Source organism: Peromyscus leucopus, chromosome 2 (assembly GCF_004664715.2).
Source record: "Peromyscus leucopus breed LL Stock chromosome 2, UCI_PerLeu_2.1, whole genome shotgun sequence".
In the NCBI taxonomy this organism is placed as follows: Eukaryota; Metazoa; Chordata; class Mammalia; order Rodentia; family Cricetidae; genus Peromyscus; species Peromyscus leucopus.
In genome coordinates, this window is record NC_051064.1 from 62,945,383 (window position 1) to 62,967,036 (window position 21,654).

The window sequence follows — 21,654 nt, forward strand, 5'->3', positions numbered from 1 at the left end:
ATGCATTACTCTCATTGGTTAATAAAGAACTGACTGGCCTATAACTGGGCAGGAAGAGATTGGATGGGAGAGCCAGACTAGGAGGATGCTGGGAAGAAGAAGGGCAGAGTCAGGAGTCACCAGCAGATGCAGAGAAGAAAGATGGGCATGCTGTACTGAGAAAAGGTATCAAGCCATGTGGCAAAGTGTAGATAAGAAATATGGGTTAATTGAAAATGTAAGAGTTAGCTAGTGGGTCTGTGACGGTATGTGGGGACACGGCGCGGTGGCTGCGGGACTGACTGGAAACTACTAAAGTTCCTGTGGGATCAAGTAGAATTTTATAAGAACATAATGGATGGAGAGGAGAAATCCTATGGTGGCTGTGAAGGCCCTGATGCCATGTATGTCAAATTAATATCTTCTGATGGGCATGAATTTATTGTAAAAAGAGAACATGCATTAACATCAGGAACATTAAAGGCCATGTTGAGTGGACCAGGGCAGTTTGCTGAGAATGAAACCAATGAGGTCAATTTCAGAGAGATCCCTTCGCACGTGCTATCGAAAGTATGCATGTATTTTACCTACAAGGTCCGCTACACTAACAGCTCCACCGAGATTCCTGAATTCCCGATTGCACCTGAAATTGCACTGGAGCTGCTGATGGCTGCGAACTTCCTAGATTGTTAAATAGAATAAATTATAATAAACTGTTCATTTTTTCAGTATTTAATACCTGTAGTTCAGTTAGTCATTTTTCCACATATAGCATGTTGCCTGTATGAAATTGAACTCTAAAGTTAATTGCTGAGCAGATTCCTTCTGTCATTTGCATAGCAGAGTTGAAATTTGTTTGCTACATCAACAAATTGAGTACGTTCACAAGCCAAGAAATAAAAAAATAATGCCAGTTTGTAGGTGGTTTGCTTTCTCCTTTATAAGTAATATAGCAAATCCTGGAATGTAAGCATAAATGAACATATTCTACAGGTAAATACAGGGCTAAGTATTTTAAGTATTTTTATGTTTTTAGTGTTTTTTTAAGAACCAGTTCTGATCTTACAGCCACTGAGCATTACTAAAGTTATGCAAATAATTACATGAAAAAACATGTTTATAACTTAGCCAAACCTTGATTTTTGTAACTCAGAATAAGAGTTGAAATTTCTTATGTGTTTTTTGATAAACTGCAATATTGTTTAATTGCATCTTGTGTTTTGTTTATTGCTACAATTTAAGAACTTTATTTAAAAGCAATTTTGGAAGATTATCAGGTACAACTTTATTCCAAAATAGTAACTGTTTGAACTTTAGCCATCTAGTCAAGTAAATGATGATTTCGAGTCCCTGTGCATTGTGCATTTTGAACAGTCCAAAGCATGATTTCCGCTGGCCTCCCAGGCTCCCTTGCATTCTCATTCTTCGTGGTCTCTCGGGATTCCTCTTGTATGTGTTGAAATGTGTCCTGCAACACTTCCTGAACTGATCTAAACTTAGAATCTGGGTGTTCTGAGCTCTTCTAGTCTTCCTGCATTATTGGAATGCTGTAAAATCGAAACGAGGGAGGTGGGGTACCCTGCAGTGCGTTAGACAGCTCCCTCTGCTAGTCTATGTTCCATTCGATAGAGCAAAGCTGTAGGTCTCCTGAAGTCACCTCATGACGCAGTCACTCAGCCGTTATACTGAGTGGACGAAACACCAGGAAACCGAGGAGTCCCTGAAGTGAGTGTGATGGACAAGCTGTCACTGAGGTTTGTCGTTGCAAGCCTTCACTTTCTTCCTAGGACTGCTATATTACCAGTCAGTTTTCCTGGAAGCTTCGGAAATCATAAAAGCAACCTTTGCTCTTAAAAACCTGCACATTGTGCTCTCTAGCATATTGACAATAGGTTACATGTAAATTGGTTATTTTTAGTAATGTTTCAAGGCATACTGGCACGTAGTTACAGATGTAAACTGAAAGCACAGGGTTGTTTTCTGGGCTGGGGTATTTAGAACTCAGTGGTAGGGCTGCCATGACAAGGCTCTCCAATCAATCTCTAGCTAACATGGGTTTGCTCTTTGTATCAGGTCGCTGCAATCAAAGGCCAAAAGATGGATTTCAGGGGGCAATAAATAGCTAGAAATAAAATTTAGCCTGGGGCAGTATTTGTGGGTTACTCTGTCTGTTAGGTCCAGAAATAACCTTAACTTCAGGGCATCAAAATTGCAACACACTAGGCCAATTTGTATATGGTGCAGCAAATGGTTCTTTGTGTTAATAAAGACTGTGTTGATTGAAAAGGAATGATGAAAAAAAAAGAGTTAGCTAGTAACAAGCCTGAGCAATTGGCTGAGCATTTATAATTAATATTAAGCTTCTGTATGGTGGTATTTTATTTGTACTGAAATGTGATTTTCATTGTATGTTCATAAAGTTGCCCGGGGGTCAGAGCTATTAGAGCCATAGCAAGAGCGTGGTGGTGGTGGTGGTGGTGCATGCCTTTAATCCCAGCACTTGGTAGAAGAGCTAGGTAGATCTCTGTGTGTTCAGGGATACAGCCAGCATTGGAGATATACACCTTTAAGACCTGGAGGGCTGTACTTACAGGCAGTGACGAGGCAGCCATGTGTTTGGGTTTATAATCAATGAGAAGGCAGAACAGAAAGACTATTTAAAGACAGGCACACAGGAAGTAGCTCTCTTTCGGGAAGGTAGGAGCACCACAGGAGGTAAGATTTTTAGCTCTGAGCTCTGACCTCTTGGGCTTTCTCTTTTACATTGGTTCTCTGTTTCTTATTTTAATAAGACGGTTGGGAACTAGTGGGCAGGAAAGAAAAGTCCACCTAAAATGGTATTCCAATGTGAGGCTGGAATTTCCACATAAGACCTGACAAAACTTAAATAAGGATTTTAAACACACAAAAAATGGAGTCAAGCATGGCTTCTTGGTAACCTCCCTTTCTCAGGTAGGCTCTGCTAGCAGCAAGCAGAGGCACAGCTCCTTTAAGAGATGGCTTCTTGCTCAGTGCAAGGAGCAAAAAAAAAAAATGGATGTGGCTCTTTTAAGAGGCTCTGCCACCAAACACTTAAATGGGGTTTACGAACAGCAGGCAGTGTACTACTACTCAGTGGCAGTGTGGACTCAAAAACTCCCCAGAGTTGGGGTGGTAAATGTGGCTCTCACCAGTACTAGTTTCCTCTGCCATGAAGCTGGGCTCTCAGGAACCAAGCAAGATAGAGCCAGCACCAAAACAGAGGCAGAGGTCCTAGCCACACCACTTAGTGGTTTAAAGACTCATGTGGTCAGAAGAAGATTACAGGTACACAGTAAAGACAGATTCAGGTGGAAAAAAAACTCTAAATGGGTTACAGTGTGTTTAAAAATATGCATAGGCTTGGGAGAGAAAAGAAAAAGGGTAGAGAAAGTCATTAACAAAGGAATAGAGTAATAAAAATATAATAAGCCACATATACATGGGAAATACACAGAGAGTCTGGATCCTGTATGTCATTGTGTTGTGTTTGATTTTTCTGATTGCTAATGAAGGAATGACAGCTGCTAAGACACACTGGATTTTGGAAACTGCTGGATTAAACCAACCTATATATTTTAAAAATGTCTTGACTTCAAAGTGGAAGTAAAAAGATAAGTTATTGTGGAAACAGGTTATGCTTTTATATCCACAGGAAAAGAGAGGCTGTGGATTCATACCAGGTTAAAGATTATCAGGTTTGATTGAGAAAGACCTCCTAAAATCCTGGCTATAAACATAAAAAATAAGCCTAAAAAAAAAAAAACCACCCTACTAAACATGTAATGTATATTTTACCTGCTCAAACATAAGACAAAAATAAAATCATCTTGGGCTGACTTGTGAACAATCCACAGTCTATACTTGTGTTAATAACTTTAAAAGTTTATGTGTTTTCAGAACAAGAGGACCAGCCACCAATAAAAACAGATGGCCCAGTTGATCCAGCATTCAGAACAGTTTCAAGGCTGCTGACTGAGATGATACAGCCTCACAAAATACTCCAGCCAAGACTTAACAATTATCCTGATTTTCTCAAGGTTCCCCCAAAGATTCCAATGCCCCACAAAATAGGAAGTAGACTAGACAATGATGCCCTTATTCCCAAAAGATGGGTTGTTGATGTTTATTATCATTTAAGGGAGGTTGGTTACAAATTGTTATTGGTCTTAGTTAAAAAAAAAGACTAAGCAAAAGAGTTAAATTAAAAAATCCCTTTCTAAAGGAAAAAAGTGGGATATAATGTAGAAATGATGAGCTAAAAGGGTAGATTATTGAATCCACTTTAACCCAAAAAACAACTATTAATTTCAAAATATTTTACTTTGGTATGGACTTTAGTTTATCGAAACAAATTTAAAGTTAATTTTGTTATACTGTATGCATGTTTCTACTCTTGTTTATGCAGCTCATTTTAAAATGTAATATATAATTAAGAAATACAGATTAATAGTCATCTATAATAGTCAAACCCATAGTCATATTAGGTATGTTCCCAAGGTCATAAACAAATATGTTTAGATATATAAATGGTCTTCAAACACTTCAAACACCTACAGAATATGGCATTTAAAGTGTTTTAATAACATAGAGCTTTTATTGACAGTGAGACATGTCTGCTCCTGCCAACACTAATCTGCTTTAGAGAAGATGATGAGCATTGAAGAAACTCTGTATGGAATTTACTTTCTTTTTGGCAAAAGCTAGCCACTGGGCAAAGAAACTGTCCTTGCATTAATTGCTGACAGTATACTATCAAAACTGGACCAGCAGGATGCAAAAATAAAAAGTGGCTGCCAAACTTTGCCAAGACAAAGTAGGACAGTCCTTCAAAATTTTCTATTTCACATGAAAGTCTGTCAGATATGCTAGGCCTATGGGCCACAGTTGGATGCCCCATCATCACAAAAGAACCTAGGGTAACTGTCCAGGCAGCCAGATGTCCCTGTCATTAGGTAACATTTTACCCTTCTGGGGTCTTTGTCAGCATTGAAGACTATATAGTCATAGTTAAAGTTTTTCCTAGTTATGGATAAGAGATAAATTATGTATAAAACTTTAGAGTCACAAAGATAAGACATATAATAGAGGATTTTCTCTGAATTTGCCAAATACAAATGGACTGGATATTGCAATTGAAATTCTTACTTAGTAACCGTTTTTGTTATATGTAGTTTTACTATGTTAAGGTTAAAAATTTCCTTTCAATTAGACAAAAAGGGGGAAATGCTGTGGAATAACCCTTCTTTACACTGTGATTATGTATTACTCTTATTGGTTAATAAAGAACTGACTGGCCTATAGCTGGGCAGGAAGAGATTGGATGGGAAAGCCAGACTAGGAGGACACTGGGAAAAAGGGCAGAGTCAGGGTCAAGCAGATGAGAGAAAAAAGATGGACATGCCATACTGAGAAAAGATACCAAGCCAGATGGCAAAGAATAGGTAAGAAATACGGGCTAATTGAAAATGTAAGAGTTAGCTAGTAACAAGCCTGAGTAATTGGCTGAGCATTTATAATTAATATTAAGCCTCTTTGTGGTTACTGGGGAGTGGCTTCTAGGATAGAAACTTCCACCTACACTCCTCTCTGGTGACTTTAGCTTGTGTCAAGTTGACATAAAAGCAAGCAGCACAGTAACTATTTTCTCTCCACATCCCTCACGCTCACAGACCTGTAAGAGAACCCTTTAGTGATACTCCCTAGGTCCCTGAAATGACTACTCACACTCTTGTGACCAAAGCTTTTCTTAAAGTTCTTCATCTGTCAGGATTGAGATTGGTACGTGGTAAAAAGAAAAGCTCTCAAATCGAACTCTGAAGATTAGAATTCTCGGGCAAAATTTCCCTCTGATTTAATGAAAATGATTCCTTGGCTGAGATGGCAATAAGCTACAATAATATGCAGTGGCACCGTGATGAATAATGTACTCGAGACATCTCTGGCTGCAGCTATTGTTCGAAATATAATATTTCTTACTAGAGTAAAACATCCCCCAATGTTTGATATAAAATTATAACCTAGGATATGTTTTTTTTTATTAAATTCTCACTAGTAATCACAATTAATAGCAGTTTCTATTCACCTGGTAAGGAGACTAGTCTTCCTTCAGAGTCTCTTGATATCTTTGCTTACACTGCCTGGAGGGCCCTTTGGCTATCTTGATGTGCCAAAGGCATCACACTAGTTTATTATGTGTAGGAAACTATGCTAATTTAGTGTTTTTAAAAAGTGCCCTTCAGGTTTTAGTAAGACATGTGCATACCAAATTATGGGAAACAAACCATTTAGCCAGCAGGTCTGGGAAATGAAAAACACAGAATTGGTGATATGAGATATGTGGATGAACCTTATAGAATGGCATAAGAATACACAAAAAAAATATGTTCTATTATATGGACTAACAATAGACGAAGATCCAACAATCAGGTTGACAAGATGATCTATCTTGTGGATGTCAGATAATGTCTTTTCCTTAAGTAAATTTTTTGTTGTTGTTTGATTTGTGTATTTATTTTTTATGGTCTTATCCACAAAATGGCCATGTTGGCAACAATGAAGGTTAAGTGTGGTCCCAGCAGTATGGATTTTCTCAGGCTAATTTGTCTGGTAAGCTGATTGTTTACCCTACTAATAAGCAGTGCCAACTTGAAAGCTCTACTATGGCAAAATTCTCCAAGGTGACCTGCCGTCACCATCAGATAGGAGGCAATGATTTGTCCTCAGGGAAACACATGCAAATTCCTCACATAGTTGTGCCCTACCATAACAGTGCTATTTTCTAATTTTATATACTTCCCTATCCATTATAATGGTAGTTCACACACTTCTTCTAAATAAGAACTCGTGGAAGAAATATACTAGAGAGCCTATGCCCTAGAAATCTGCTGATGTAACCGTATACTTCATCTCTTCAAGCAGGGAGCGGCCTGTTGAAGGAGCTGGGCATAGCATCCATACACTTGGATGCTACTCTGCAGGATGCAGCATATGCTTCAGATCAGCACAGATATTTATTACATCACATGATTCTTCAGGGCTTCCCAACATCTGGTCTCTATTTCTCTCAGAACTCTTAGAGCTGGCTTGTTCTGGGCCACCCCTTTAGCTGGTTTGAGCCTTTTCGAGCCACTCCTGTTTGTTCGTGCAGATACAAAGCCTTTGTCGCTAAAGTGCTTCCATCACTGTGAACTTGTCACAGTAAACAAACATCTTGCTAAAGGTTTTCAGTTGTTTGATCAAAGCAACGCAGACACTTCTCAATGCCTTGCTAATGGCGGTGTCTGCTTTCCTTCTTTGTTTCATTAACACGGATACACAGTCATGAATATTTTCATTAGTTTTGAAATCTCTTTCATTAATATGAATTGTCTTTTTAGGCCCAATTTATGTTTTTGCTTTTAATTCGTATTCATATGGTATTGATATTATGATCATGATTTCATTTTGCTAGTATTGTTGTGATATCTTTTTTAAAGTGTGTGTGTGTGTGTGTGTGTGTGTGTGTGACGTGAGCATACGAGAGTGTGCAAATGTTTTTATATATGGGTGTGGTTGAGTGGGGGCTCTTGCTTTTCCACCTTGTTGGAGTCAGGGTTTCTTTGCTTCTGTGTAGGCCAGGCTAGCCCATGAGCACGGATCTTTTGTGAGGTTCTGAGGATCTTAAATCAGGCTGTCAAGCTTGTGTGGCCAGCACCTTCACTCAATCTCCCTCCCCATTTTTTAAAAACTGTTTTGTGCCAGAGTCTTGCTGTGCAGCCGGGTGCTGAGATCCATTTGACTTATCTTTTCAGATCATTTTGTAGTTTTTCATTATGAATTTTGTAGAAATGGAATATGGCTGGACTCTCTTTTCTGACACACACGAGGGAGAGTTTTTGCTCACTAGAGGTAGTGGTAACTGGATTTATTCATTTTTTTTCTAGAATTTTCTACACTGTCTTTTTCCTCTCTCTGTATTTTCTGTCTTTTCTCTATGGGCTGTATATTCTTTGCTTCCCACCCCCTGTGATTTGAAATTTTATATAATTGCGTAGATATTTTTCAAAATCACCCTTTAGCTTCAGTGTCTCTTCTTATCAGAGAGGCTGGTGTGATGGAACAGTGTGTACCCTCACCCATTATTTTGCTTCTTTTCTGCCTCATGTGACCTTTCATGTTAAAAAATTATACAGAAATACAAATCTAATTTTTTTTTCCAGAAAGCACCTGTAGATGATACATTTTTTTTAAAAAGCCTTTATCGCCTTAGAAGTAAAGTCTGAAGTTCTCATCTTTACTTCTAATGCCAATTTGGCTCTAATTATCTGGTTGAAATCATTAATTGGTGGCATTTTAGTGGATGACGAGCATCCAATCCTCATATGACATATCGAATGGCTGGAAGGTGCCTAAAAACATGGAGAAAAGGGAAAGTATGGCGGTTTTAATGAGAATGGCCCCCACAGGCTCATGTATTTGAATGCTTTGTCACCAGAGAGTGGCGTTATTTGAAAGGACTAGAAGGATTAGGAAGTGTGGCCTTGTTGGAGGAAGTGTGTCAGTGGGGTTGGGCTTTGAGGTTTCAAAAGCCCATGCCAAGCCCAGAGTCTCTCTCTCTGCCTACAGATGGGGATGTAGTTCTCAGCTACTGCTCTGGTGTCTGCTTGAATGCAACCATGCTTCTGGCCATGATGATAATGAAACTGTAAGCAAGGCCCCAGTTAAATGCTTTTCTCTTATATAGTTGCCTTGGTCATGGTTTCTCTTCACAGCAATAGAGCAGTGACTAAAACAGGGAGGCTCATGATACAAAAGAATATTAGTGAAATATTAGACAAAATAGATGTGTTCTGCAGAATGTAAAATTGCTAATCAAAGGGGAGGTGCTATCTGTCTAAGACAGCATCAGTCATTCCTACCAATGAAAACAGCCAAGGGCCATGAGGACTCTGTGTACACATGGGCATGGTAGTCATAGGTTAATGGTTTTAAGACTTTATGCTTACAGGGCTTTGAGACAGAGTTTCCCGTAGAATAGTCATGTCCCCTGAACTTTGGGGATTCAAAATGCTCATTAGAGGGAATCCCTCTGACCTGGGAGTCTGATGTAGTTGCTTCTAACATTCCTGTGTTAGATACTTGGTATTTGATGCAGTCCTGTTAGGAGGTGAGGCCTCATAGGAGGTTCTTGGGTCATGAGGGTCATGAAAGATGACTGCCATTATTACAGGGGCAGATTCCTTGTAGAAAAGATGCATGTAGGGCCTGGGAGACCTCTCAGTTGGTAAAGTGCTTGTTGCACATGCATGAGAGCACAAGGGTGGATCCTCAGCAGCAATGTAAAGAGCCAGGGATGGTGGTATGCACCTGTAATCAAGTGTTGGGGAGGCAGAGCCGGGAGATCTCTGGGGCTTGCTGGCAGCTAGTTTAGACAAATTGATGAGCTCCAGGTCAAAGAATGACGCTCTCTCAAAAGTAACGTGGGAAAGCAATCAAGGGAGACACCTGAAGTCCACCTCCATCTCCACACATATGGGGAAGTAGAGGCAAGAACAACAATTCAAGAGCAGCCTTGGCTACATAACAAGTTTGAGGCTAGCCTAGGTGGCATGAAACTCTGTCTCAATATCCCTCTAAAAGTCAAGCTGTTTGCCCCAGCTCTGTTTCTCCTGCCCTCCCTTCTGCCCTCCCTCCTCCCCCTCCTCCTTCTCTCCCGCTTCCCACACCTTCTCTTGCCCTTTGTCTTCTGAAATAGATGGACACACTAAGAAAACTGTTGCTGGAGACTGGCCCCCATGATCCCGAACTTCTTGGCTTCTAGTTCTAGCCACATGCATTCCTGCTTATTATAAATCCCCCAGCCTGAAGCTGAACATGGTGCTATAAAACTGTAATTCCAGCTCTGGGGAGACTGAGGCTTCACAATGAGGATTTTGAAGCCAGCTCTCATTCAGCAGTGAGTGTGAGGTCAGACTGAGCAATGTGATGACACACCCCATCTCAAAAAATAAAATACATAAATGAAGTTTTAAAAAGCATCCAGTCTGTGGTGTTCCATTATAGTAGTATAAAAATAGACTCCTACAAAGCAAGCAAGCAGGCTAAAGTCCACCCAGCCCTCTGGGCTGCCTCAGCTCTGTGGGAAGGTGATCCTGGTAGATACAGAGTGTGTGCCTCACTGTGTCTTACCATAACATATTAACAAGAAAATGCTTTGAAGTTGGAAAGCCTCTGATCTAACCTGGGGGTGATGGGAATCCCTTGGGAACCCTGCTGGGGTCGTGCCTAGGAAAGGCACCAAAGGTATTCAGTTAGAGAATGTGCTGTGTCCTGTTATCTCAGCACCTGGGGCCTAGGTGGCTGCACAGGTGGGCGCATGCCTCCTTCCTCAATCAACCAGCTTCCTCTCCTCTGAAACGCAGTTGCTGACCCCAGTTGTGAGAAGGATTAGCGCACAGGGGCAGCACACAGACAGTCCTCGGCCTGGAGGAGCGTGCAGGAAAGGTAGCTCCTTGGTTTAATTCTTAAGATAAACGTTCAGGATGAGGGTGCTCTTCAGCTGATTATGGGAGCAGTGAGGAAATTGCTACTTGTAGATGGGAAGTTATTGCTTGTTTGTTTTATGGACGAGAACATGGCTTTTTGATTCCACACTGAGGGTTGGGCAATCGGAAGAAGAAAGACCCATAGTGATGATTGGTGGAGGAACCTTCGAGGAAAGTAAGTCAGCATCAGGTCCAGAGAAGGCTGCTTATGAACAAGGGAGACCCAGGGACTAAGATGAACGTGGAGCCTAGCTTGGGGGTTTAGCTTTCCTAACCATGGGTGGGAAACCTGCGCGTCAGCAAGAGCACAGAGAGGACAACCGCAGAACAGAGAGGACAACCTCTCTTCTCTGACAGCCCAAGAGTTGCATAGTTATTCTGTTATTCTTTTTCAAAAATGAGACATTTTAGAGGGAGTTTTTTTTGTGCTTCTTCATTGACAAAATGATTTCAATAATACTTGCTTTGCAGTATATGAAGCCTGTAGAATTTAATTTACCCCCCCCCCAACACAGTACTTTATTTTTCCTCACAAAATATCAGATATTTTAGAGGAAGACCTTCCCAGATGCCACCTTTCAATGTTTGAATTTTTTCAATTTTCTTATCCTTTATTCATCTAGCTCATTTTTTTTCATACCAGCTGCTTTGTTTATTTATTTAGTTTTAGGCATTGAACCCAGAGTCAAGTGCGGTCTAGACATAGGCTCTACCGCCGAGCTGCATGTGAAGCAGTGATTTGCTTTGAATGTATCTCACTTACTTTAATAGATTAGAAAGCAACTTAGAAGTAAATTTTAAGCCTTTCTCTATGTATTGATAAGTTGTTCATCACTCTAATAGGTTAAACAGGGGCCAGATAATAGTTTTATATCCTACCTACATAGATAATATTCTTCATATCCTGCGAAGTATTATTGAAATCCTTTTATCAATTGAGAAAATGAGTCTTAGAGGATTCAATAGCTTATCCTACTTTGGATCTAGAAATTGACATGGCTGGGATTTTATTTTATTTTATTTATTTATTTATTTATTTATTTATTTATTTATTTATTTATTTATTTTTGGTTTTTCGAGACAGGGTTTCTCTGTGTAGCTTTGCGCCTTTCCTGGAGCTCACTTGGTAGCCCAGGCTGGCCTCGGACTCACAGAGATCCACCTGCCTCTGCCTCCCGAGTGCTGGGATTAAAGGTGTGCGCCACCAACGCCCGGCCATGGCTGGGATTTTAAATTAGCCCCCCACACCTTTTGAGTCAGGTTTTTATGTAGCCCAGGCAGCCTCAACCTTCCTGCTTCCACATCCCGAGTGCTGGGCTTACAGATGTATGTCATAACGTCTGGTTTATCAGTTCTCACCCAGGGCTTCGTGTATGCTCAACCAGTACTCTACCAACAAGCTACATCCTGGCCCCAAAGCCTGCTCTTTCCCTATGGTTCAGGATGTCTTCTGCCTTACGATATTTATGCCTCTGTGTTTGACGCCTTTGCTTTCCCTGAAACTCTAGCTTCAGCTTTATTTTGAAGGCTTTGTGGGTCTTCTTTGAGTGGCTACAAATGGACTATGTGAACTACACCAGATTTAATTTCCTTCAGATATTTCCTTTTGATACGACATAATACATTACTCCAGCAACTGCAGCCCCCTCGTCTTTCATCTGGAGGAGCTAGCCAGGGTCTTCAAGTTCTCAAGCAGGTCTTAAGTCTCTGATGACAAAATGCTTCCCCCAAACACAGCATTCTAAATAGAAATAATTTTGTGTTTTCTTCATATATGTATTTTAAAGACTCACAGACCTCGTCGGGAATTCATGAGGAACCAATGGACGTGTCTTATTTAACAAAAATGTGGGGAAAATACACCAAGAACATTGAATTTAAAGCAAATGCTATAGAATTAGAAAAATTCAACAAAGAAAAATTCAAATTATGCAATTAAAAAAAGCAAAAGGTTGCTTTGACAATACATTTGTGTTACTTCATATTTTAGGAGGTCAATATGTTGAAATATTTTTTGTTAAAATTATTCATGTATGAAAAAACAGATATTGAAGAAAGAAATGGAATAAAAAAAAACCCAAGAAGTCTCTTTACATTTTGTGTTCTTGTGTTCTGTGAGATTTCCTGCTGAATTAATTTATGACTTGGTGATTAGAGAAATTGCTGATGAAACCATTTAATACAAGGCATTTCTCCTTTGTATAATTAAGCTTCCTGAGTCATGGAATTTAAATTACACCAGAAGATACCCTGCCAAAGTGCTGCCTAGGCAGTTGAAGTTTCCTGATATTAACCCCTGGTCCGGAACACCTGGGAAATATTCATCTTTTTGCCCTGAATATTTCTAGTCTCATTGGTAAACTTCCCACTTACTCTATATTTTGTTGAACTTTAGTTCGTCCCTACAATTATACTATAGACAGGGCAAACAAAACAAACAAAACAAAAATAAAAAATCCAGGAGAGGAAATGTAGCTTGAGCATGCCTGTAATTCCTGTGTGTTTTCGGTGGCCTCAGCTCCATGCTACACATGTAGCATTTCAGGTAATTTCACCCCAGTCAGTTCAGGATCCTTCTGTGGGATGCAGCCTCCAAGTTACAGCCACTCAAAGGCAGGAGGGCAGTGATGGGCCCCAGCAGGTCCTGGCTCAGTGCAGACACCTCAAGGCTGGAGCTGAGCGAGGACTTCCCAAACACCCATGGCTGTCTCCAGACTGGGCCCCGACCCCGACGTCCACTGTTCTTCCCAGCTTGTTGCATCTTTCTTCCCAAGCAAGGTGGGAGCTGTCGCTACAGCTGCAGCCTGTGACAGGTCTTCAAACAGGCAGGATTTTCAATACTTTGATTCTTCATTTCAAATATCCATAAGACCTAGACTGGAAATATCTGACTCTATAGAAGCCATAAAGCACTGATTTTCAAATACCTCATTAAGACTGGAATAATTCAGAGCAATCTTACAATGGTTTCTGAGTGTTCAGATGACATGGAAACTGATAGTCAAATTGGTATGTATACAATAGGTCTTAAGCACATTGGTATACTGTAAAAATACAATTATACTATAGACAGGGCAAACAAAACAAACAAAACAAAAATAAAAAATCCAGGAGAGGAAATGTAGCTTGAGCATGCCTGTGATTCCTGTGTGTTTTCGGTGGCCTCAGCTCTATGCTACACATGTAGCATTTCAGGTAATTTCACCCCAGTCAGTTCAGGATCCTTCTGTGGGATGCAGCCTCCAAGTTACAGCCACTCAAAGGCAGGAGAGGCAATGATGGGCCCCAGCAGGTCTGGCTCAGTGCAGACACCTCAAGGCTGGAGCTGAGCGAGGGCTTCCTAAACACCCATGGCTGTTTCCAGACTGGGCCCCGACCCCGACGTCCACTGTTCTTCCCAGCTTGTTGCATCTTTCTTCTCAAGCAAGGTGGAGCTAGCTGTCGCTACAGCTGCAGCCTGTGACAGGTCTTCAAACAGGCAGGATTCTCAACACTTTGATTCTTCATTTCAAATATCCATAAGACCTAGACTGGAAATATCTGACTCTATAGAATCCATAAAGCACTGATTTTCAAATACCTCATTAAGACTGGAATAATTCAGAGCAATCTTACAATGGTTTCTGAGTGTTCAGATGACATGGAAACTGATAGTCAAATTGGTATGTATACAATAGGTCTTTAAAGGCATCATTGGTAAAATACTTTAGGAACTGTTTTAAAAATTATCCTATATTTTAAAAATTGCACCGAGCCACTAAAGATAGTTGTTAAAAAACATTTTTTTTCTGTACTACTGGTAAGACTGATTTGTAAAAAATGTTATTCTATGTGTGTGGGTGTTTTGCCTGCATGCATATCCTTGTACTACTTGCGAGACATTCCTGCAGAGGCCAGAAGAGGGCATCACACCCCCTGGGGCTGAATTTAGAGACAGTTGTGAGCCACTATGTGAATGCTGGGAATATGAATCTGGGTCTTCTGAAAGAGCAGCCAGTGCACTTAACCTTCGAGCCATCTCTCCAGCAACCTTCCCTCCCCCACTGGGAGGATTCTCAGCAAGATGAACAGAACCCAAGCTTTGAAATCAAACACAAAAACTTGAAAATGTTTCTGAAAAATGATCGCATGTATTTCATCTCTGAGAAGTGGTTCAGAAGGGATGCTAAAGGCTCTTTTGCTTTGATAGTCTTCTATTTCAAACCTTGCACGTCCACAGCCCCTTTGGGATCTAAGAAGACCATGTTCTCATCTGCCAGCTCCACAAAACAATCTCTCCTTCTGCCTCTGCTCACTGTACCGGAGGGGTTAAATTCGGTGTGGACTCCTGGTTAGTCATTTCTGACAGAGGCAAAGCAGTGCCATCGAGGTTGCTGCCAGGCGTCTGTTGGCCTCAGCTGTAGAATAGAGCTTGATTTGGAATAAAGGGCATACCGGGGCAGTGCAGTGGCCGGCTCAGTTGGACAGAGGCATTGAGGAGTCTCATGATTCTGATGTCTCAGTGTTCTCTGCTGCTGGCTTGTCATTTACAGTTCTTGTGTTTGGTAAGTTGGCTACCATTAGTTTTTCTGTTCTTAGCTTCAAAAACTCAGAGTTGCTGAGTTATTCTAGCTATTCAACTTGAGGGTCACGACTACAGACCTCTCTTTCTGAGGGCCATGATGCCTTGTGAGGCATGGGTTACCTGAAAATTTGCTGTGTTTAATTTCTAAACGAGGACCCAGAGTGCTTTACATGGTTGTAAAGTTTGTCCATTTGACAAAGATGTCTGGCTCAGGGAATAAGGGGTGATGGTCTCACTCAGCCCTGCCCTGCTGGTAAGGTCACATTCCCTCAGGTCTGGGTCCACCTGCAGCAAGCATCTTTGGCTTTCTTGTCGAGAGGCAGCTTTCCTCAGTTATGTGAAGTTGTTACTACTGAGGCCAGCGGGTACTCTGTCAGGACCCATTTGTCCTCTGCATCCCGTGGGTCCCACTCTCTTCACAGACCACTCATTTGTGTCTCCTTGGGAGGGCTAACCCTACAAGTCATCCAGATACAAATCTACTTCTCTGTTTATTTCCTGTTAGCCTGGAACCTGCACAGGGCCCTGGAGGAGTGGGCCAAAAGCCATAGCTCCTTCTGGCTAGGATGCTGGGTCGTCCACTGCACACAGCTCAGTTCCAGCAACTATGGTCTGATAGTCAGTCTCCTTCCTGTATCGATATCTTGCCTTGGAACAAAGGAACACATTCACTATGAGACTAGAAGAAAGAGAGCATGATAAACCAGAGACCAAAACAGCCATCAAGTACCAAACATCCATAGGGAAGAACATGTGAGGGAATGAGGAAGTATGGTTCCAGGCTCACCACAACCAGGTAGCAAAGGCTACGATAAGACCATCCCTGGCAGTGACTAATGCTTCTGCTGCCGATCCTAGTACAGGACCCACTCCTACCCCATCTGATATAGGTCTTTCTTTCCTCCATCCTGTCAGGTCAAAGGAGCCTCTAGTTTCCTTTACTTGCTAGATGCAGGGTACATCCATGTCCCTGGGTTCCTCTCATCAGGATCTTTGTAAATAGGTCCTCCATTAAAATGTCTTCAAGAGTTCAATCGGGCTGAGAGAGAGAATTATCCTTTTCTAGGGTGTGACCACTAGCTGGTTTCCTGTATTTCAGTGGCTGGATCCAAACCCATGCACCCACGGGCAACGTTAAGTGGACTTAGTGGCAGATAAAAATGAAGAGGAAAAGAAGGAAGGAGGGAAGGAGGAACATGAAGTTGGAAAGAGGGATTTGGAGAGGGAAATAGGGAATGAACATCATCATATTTCGTTGTACATATATTTAAAATCCTCAAGAGTAAAGAAAAATCACTTTTTTTGAAAATAATCTGTCAGATAGCCAGGCATGATCATGTATGCCTATAATCCTAGCATTTGAGAGGTGCCAGCAAGAGGATTGTGAGTTCTAGGACAGCCTGGGATATACGAAGCCCTCTCCAAAAAAAAAAAAAAAAAAAATCTTATCTAAGAGTGTGAATGGCTTTCTAATGGCTCCAACCGACAAAATTTTGTGGAATTTCAAAACCTTGGGTACAAAGAGAAAATTCTGTAAGTGTGGAAGTAGAGTTGGCAGCTTGGGAGGGGTGTCGATAGGGACTTTAGATTCTAGATTTCTTGACAGCAAGAGGAAGCTAGAAATCAGTGAGTCAATTTCTTGCAAATATCAGATAAAAGATATTTTCAATCTGGAATTCGATTCCCAGTTAGGATGTCAGTTTTGCGTGAAATAGACTGAAGACATTGTCAGAGATCAGGGGTCTCTATGATGGTGCCATTCAAACATCCGTTCCCAGAAGGCCATAGGAAGAGATGCCACAGCACGAGAGGATAAACAAATTAAAAGGAAGCCATGACCCTGGAGAGTAGAGAGCTCTGTGCAAGACAGAAAGAGCAGGAATCCTCAGAGCGAGGGGCCAGGGGTTGGCAGCTGCTTAGCGGGCATAGGGAGCCCCCCAAACAATTCAGAAAGCTGCAGGGAACAGATACAAAGAAGAAGAGAGAATTGTGTCAAGAAGAGACCCTGAGAACAGGAAGGACTAAAGGTGTGTTGGTGATAAACAGACAAACAACCAGATCATATATTGAAATTCCTAATATGACTGAAAGCCACATTTGTATGAGGAAAAATGATTATAATAAGACTTCTGGCTCAGCCAGTTTAATATAACTACTATTGATTTTAACAAACCAAGAAACTAAATTAGTATTTTAAAATGTAATATAATATTTGTATTAATTCTTTAAGAACTTCATGTGTGCACCTAAGGTATTTTGATCATCTTGGGGGTGAAAGGGAATAGGATAGGTGTGCATATGTGTCTATGAGTGGATATATGAGCATGTGTGGATGAATGTGATGTGTGTGAGTATACGAGTGTATATGTATATGTGATGTAGGTATGTTTGCATGCATGTGAAGTGACTAGACAGTGAATATATGAAGTACGTGCGTGCGTGTGCGTGTGTGTGTGTGCGTGTGCATGTGTGTGTGTGTGTGTGTGTGTGTGTGTGTTTGTGCAGAGATGATGGACCTGCAGGAGAGACAAAGAGGCAAGGCAGGCAGAGGAGACAATAGGCAATGCCAAACTGGTAAATCAGTAAATATGGCCATACACCCATTATGGGATACATGGAAAAATATGCCGAGAGTGTCAGCTGCAGATGAAAGGCTGTTCCCCCGAAGCAGGAAATGAGAAGGAGCTATGGTGGAAAGGGTCGCGGGCTTTGCTTTTGATTTTGTGACTTATCATCCTTTTTATAATGAGTCTGATAAATTTTCAGCTATGTACAGGTATAATTTTGTATTATACTAACAAACTAACTTTAACAAACATTATGATCAAGTATTTGAAAAAGAGAACCTTATATAATTGATTTTATATTATAAGAAGCAGAGAGCAAATGTAAGTCACACTAAACCCTAGCCCTTGGAAGGCTGAGGCAGGGGTTCAAGGCCAGCTTGTGCTGTACAATAACTTCCTGATTAGTAGAGTAAAGCCCTGTTTGAATGCCCCAATCTAGCCTCTGCAAAACCAAACACACACATACTCATTTCCTTCCCAGACATAGTCAGGGTTTCTGTGTTCTGGTCTCTTACTCTGTGGCTTCCCTGCCTCTTGAAAGGTAAGCGGGCTCTTGGCTCCTCAAAGATATGTCCAAATTTGAAGTCTGGGTTTTTGTTAACTGTAGCTCTGTTGGAACCAGAGACTGCAGGTATATGTAGGCTAAGGATCTCCAGTGAAAACATCTTGGCCTTGGGTGGCTCCTAAGCCAGATGGACAGTGTCCTTTTCTAGGAGAATAGGAAGTGCCCTGTGAGTGAAAGACACAGGAGACTCGGGAAGGAGGCCAGCGCAGATGGAAGCTGAGGTGGAGGTGACCAGAGGCCGGAAGAAGCAAAGAAGGAGCCGGTCTAGGACTTTTGAAGGGTGTTTGGCTCTGCAAAACTTTGGTTTGTATTTCTGAGCTTCCATTCTGTGAGAATGAGTTTCTGTTGTTTAGATTGTCAGCCATTGTGGCCATCAGTAGCCCATGACAGAGCTAATGGAGGGCACTTAAACCTATGAACAGCATACCTTTTCAGGCTTTCTTCTCTATAGATGATGATGTCTACTGAGTACCTGCTGTTTGCTCACCCTGTGCAGGCCTTGGGTTGGAGTAGGTCTGCTTGACAAAGGCCACCTAAAAGGCCTGTCTCATAAATCCCCGGTAGACTCTGAAGGATGGTAAAGCTGAGCTCCATGCTTCGGAGAAAGATCTCAGGGCATGGGAGAGCAGGAGGAGTGGATCATTATGGGGAAAGCTACTGAAATGTCAAACAGCTGTGGCTTGGGTATTGAATGTGTCCCAAGGCTCATTCATGTGTTCAAGTCTTGGGTCCCAGCCTGTGGCACTAGTGGGTGGTGGAGGAGCCTTTGAGAGTGGAGTCCAGTGAGAGGCCCTTAGATACGATAAATATCCAGTGGGATTTGTGGCACCCCTAATTCTTTCCTCCCTGGACTTGAGGGGAGCAGTTTCTCTCATCCGTGAATCCACGATGTGCAGTCTCACCACAGATCCAAAAGCAACAGAGCCAACTGATCACAGACTGCTGCATCCGAAACTATGAGCCGAAGTAATCTTTTCTCTTCAGAGGTTGTCTATGTCAGGTACTTTATTATAGCAACGGAAAGTTAACGAGACTAGAGTCGGGAGTTTCGTGTGAAGAGTAGTCAGCTTCCTTATTGACTACCTCAAAGTCTTAGGCACAAGATTTGAAGAAGAAAAGATAGTATGTCTGTTGCTTTTATAGTATAAATTATATGGAAAATGGATTAAATTGAGGCTGGCACAATTATGCACGAAAGAGCATGGTAAACATTGTATAGTAATGAATTTTAAGAGTCTGATAAAACAATTAGCATTTCTGATTGTCTCAGCATGTGCTGTCCTGAATGCTGTTTTCTCATTTCTTCTCTAACAGCACTATGAGGCGTTGTGAGGAACTCGTTTTCACGTGTATGAAGGTTTGGAGGTTTATACTTGGGTGCGGCTATACAATTATTGAAAGGCAGAGCTCAGACTCTGACCCAAGCAGCTGTGCCCTTGGCAGTCAGTCACTCTGCACTGAAAACCCACTCCACTCCCTGCCTCATCAGGTAGATGATAGAGTGGGCCAGGAGTTAAGTGGGTTAGAATAACAGCAGTGGTAGTCAGCAGTGGTGGGGGAAACTGAGGCAAAGGCCAACCCAAAAGTCTTATCTGTCAGACAGGTGACAAACTGATCGAAGGGAAAGGGGGATTAGGAGGAAACAGGCATAGATGTTACTCATGTGCTTTTCTTTCTGCTTTTGAAATGTCATACGATCCTTAGAAGTTTATGCTTCTACCATTAAGAATTTTGTATGTTTAACTCATTATGATCTAGCCAAGGCAGGTCTAAGCCTTTAGCTACCACAGAAAAGGGCCAAATTTCATCTGACCCACCAAATAACTATCACTTCACAAATCTCTCTCCATCTCTCTGGGGAGATAGAATACTCAAGCAGCCACACACTCATCACTTCTGGGTGGTGTGGCTGCTAGACCCCTTGTAAACAGAGAAGTGCATTCTTTACCACGCAATTTCGCAGAGCAGCGCCCCAACTGCAAAGCAACTCATGTCCCTTTTTTCCATTCAACTTCATCCGGGAGTCTTGTGGTGCATACCTATGTCAAATTAAATAAAGCATTTCCTGAGTTGCTTTGCCAGGCTTGCCGTAACAAGGAATCATACAGCCTAGCTGCTAAACCAGAGAGATTTTTTTCTACCATTCTGAAGGCCAGAAGTCTGAGGTCAAAGTGTCAGCTGGTTTCATGGCCCCCAGTGTCTTTCTTCTTGGCTTGTCAACTGCTGTCCTCTCACTGTGTCCCGACATGGTCTTCCTTCTGTAGCCCTGCTTATTTTCATCCAAATCATCTCTTCAAGTGGATTGGAATCCACCCTCAAGACTCAATTTCAACTGAATCGGCCATTAGAAGACTTGGATCCCAATATGTTTACTGGGAGGTTAAGTCATCAAGATCAGCTCACAGGCCTTGTCCAAGGTCACAGGGTTCAGAACTGAATTCAGGCTGTCTCAAGCTGTTTGTTGAGATGAGGAGTTCCAGTATTCAGGCCATTCACAAAATCAGAACAGAGCCAAAAGTGACTTCATGTGGGACACTTGGGGAAGTTCCCTCCCTCCTCATGTGGCCTGTTTCCCAGAGCTAAATAGAAGAGGTTTCAGTCATTTTTTGGCTCTATTGATGGCCGTGGGGACATCTATGTCTGATATTGAAAGGGATGGGAACATGGGTGGCTGGAAGCTGATAGTGTTGTTTGTTTGAACTCAGGAACATGGAGGGGCTGAGTAAAATGGTGTGCTTTCAGCGGGTGGACTGGAGCTTGAAGAAAAAGTTGGAGTTCTGTCCCATTGGTTAGAGGGGGAAATTCCTTGGGGGCATGTGTATATTCCCTAAAAACCAAAATGAGAGAAAGATTATTTTTGCTATATTTTATTTTATTTTTTGTGTATGTATATGGTGTGTGTATGTGCGTGTGCATGTGTGTGCATTTACATGTGTGTGGTTCATGTGTACATGGAGGTCAGAGGTTGATGTTGAGTAGCTTCCTTGACCATGTTCTGCCTTTAGATACTGAGACAGGTGTCTTACTTGCATCCAGAGCTTACAGATTCAGCTAGTTCAGCCAGCCAGCTTGCCCCAAGGATCCCTGCTCTCTGCCTCTAGCATCCGGGGATAATAGTCAGGCTGCCATGACCAGCTGGTTTTTTACACTTTTATGTGGATTCTGGGAATCTGAACTTTGGTGCTCAGCTTGTGCTATTTCCACAGCCCCCTTTCATTACATTTTGATTTAAATAAACACACACACACATCATTAAATACACACACACACACACACACACACACACACACACACATTTTTATGTACTTCACCTAGTTTATCTCTACCAACCTCTAAAATATCCCAGCGAGTGAGTGAAAAAGTATATGATTGTTAGCTTTAACGGTCAAATTGACCCACCCTAGGATCACTTGGGGAGACAGACTCAGTGGGCAC

At 41.7% G+C, this 21,654-nt stretch overlaps 1 protein-coding gene across 1 annotated transcript; it reads left to right on the forward strand.

The window, feature by feature from the left end:
• Nucleotides 1-239: 239 nt before the first annotated feature.
• LOC114683462 (elongin-C-like) lies at nt 240-715 on the forward strand. Its single transcript, XM_037202302.1, has one exon. The coding sequence runs from the start codon at nt 334-336 to the stop codon at nt 670-672; it is 339 nt and encodes a 112-aa protein (XP_037058197.1). The 5' UTR covers nt 240-333; the 3' UTR covers nt 673-715.
• Nucleotides 716-21,654: the final 20,939 nt, after the last annotated feature.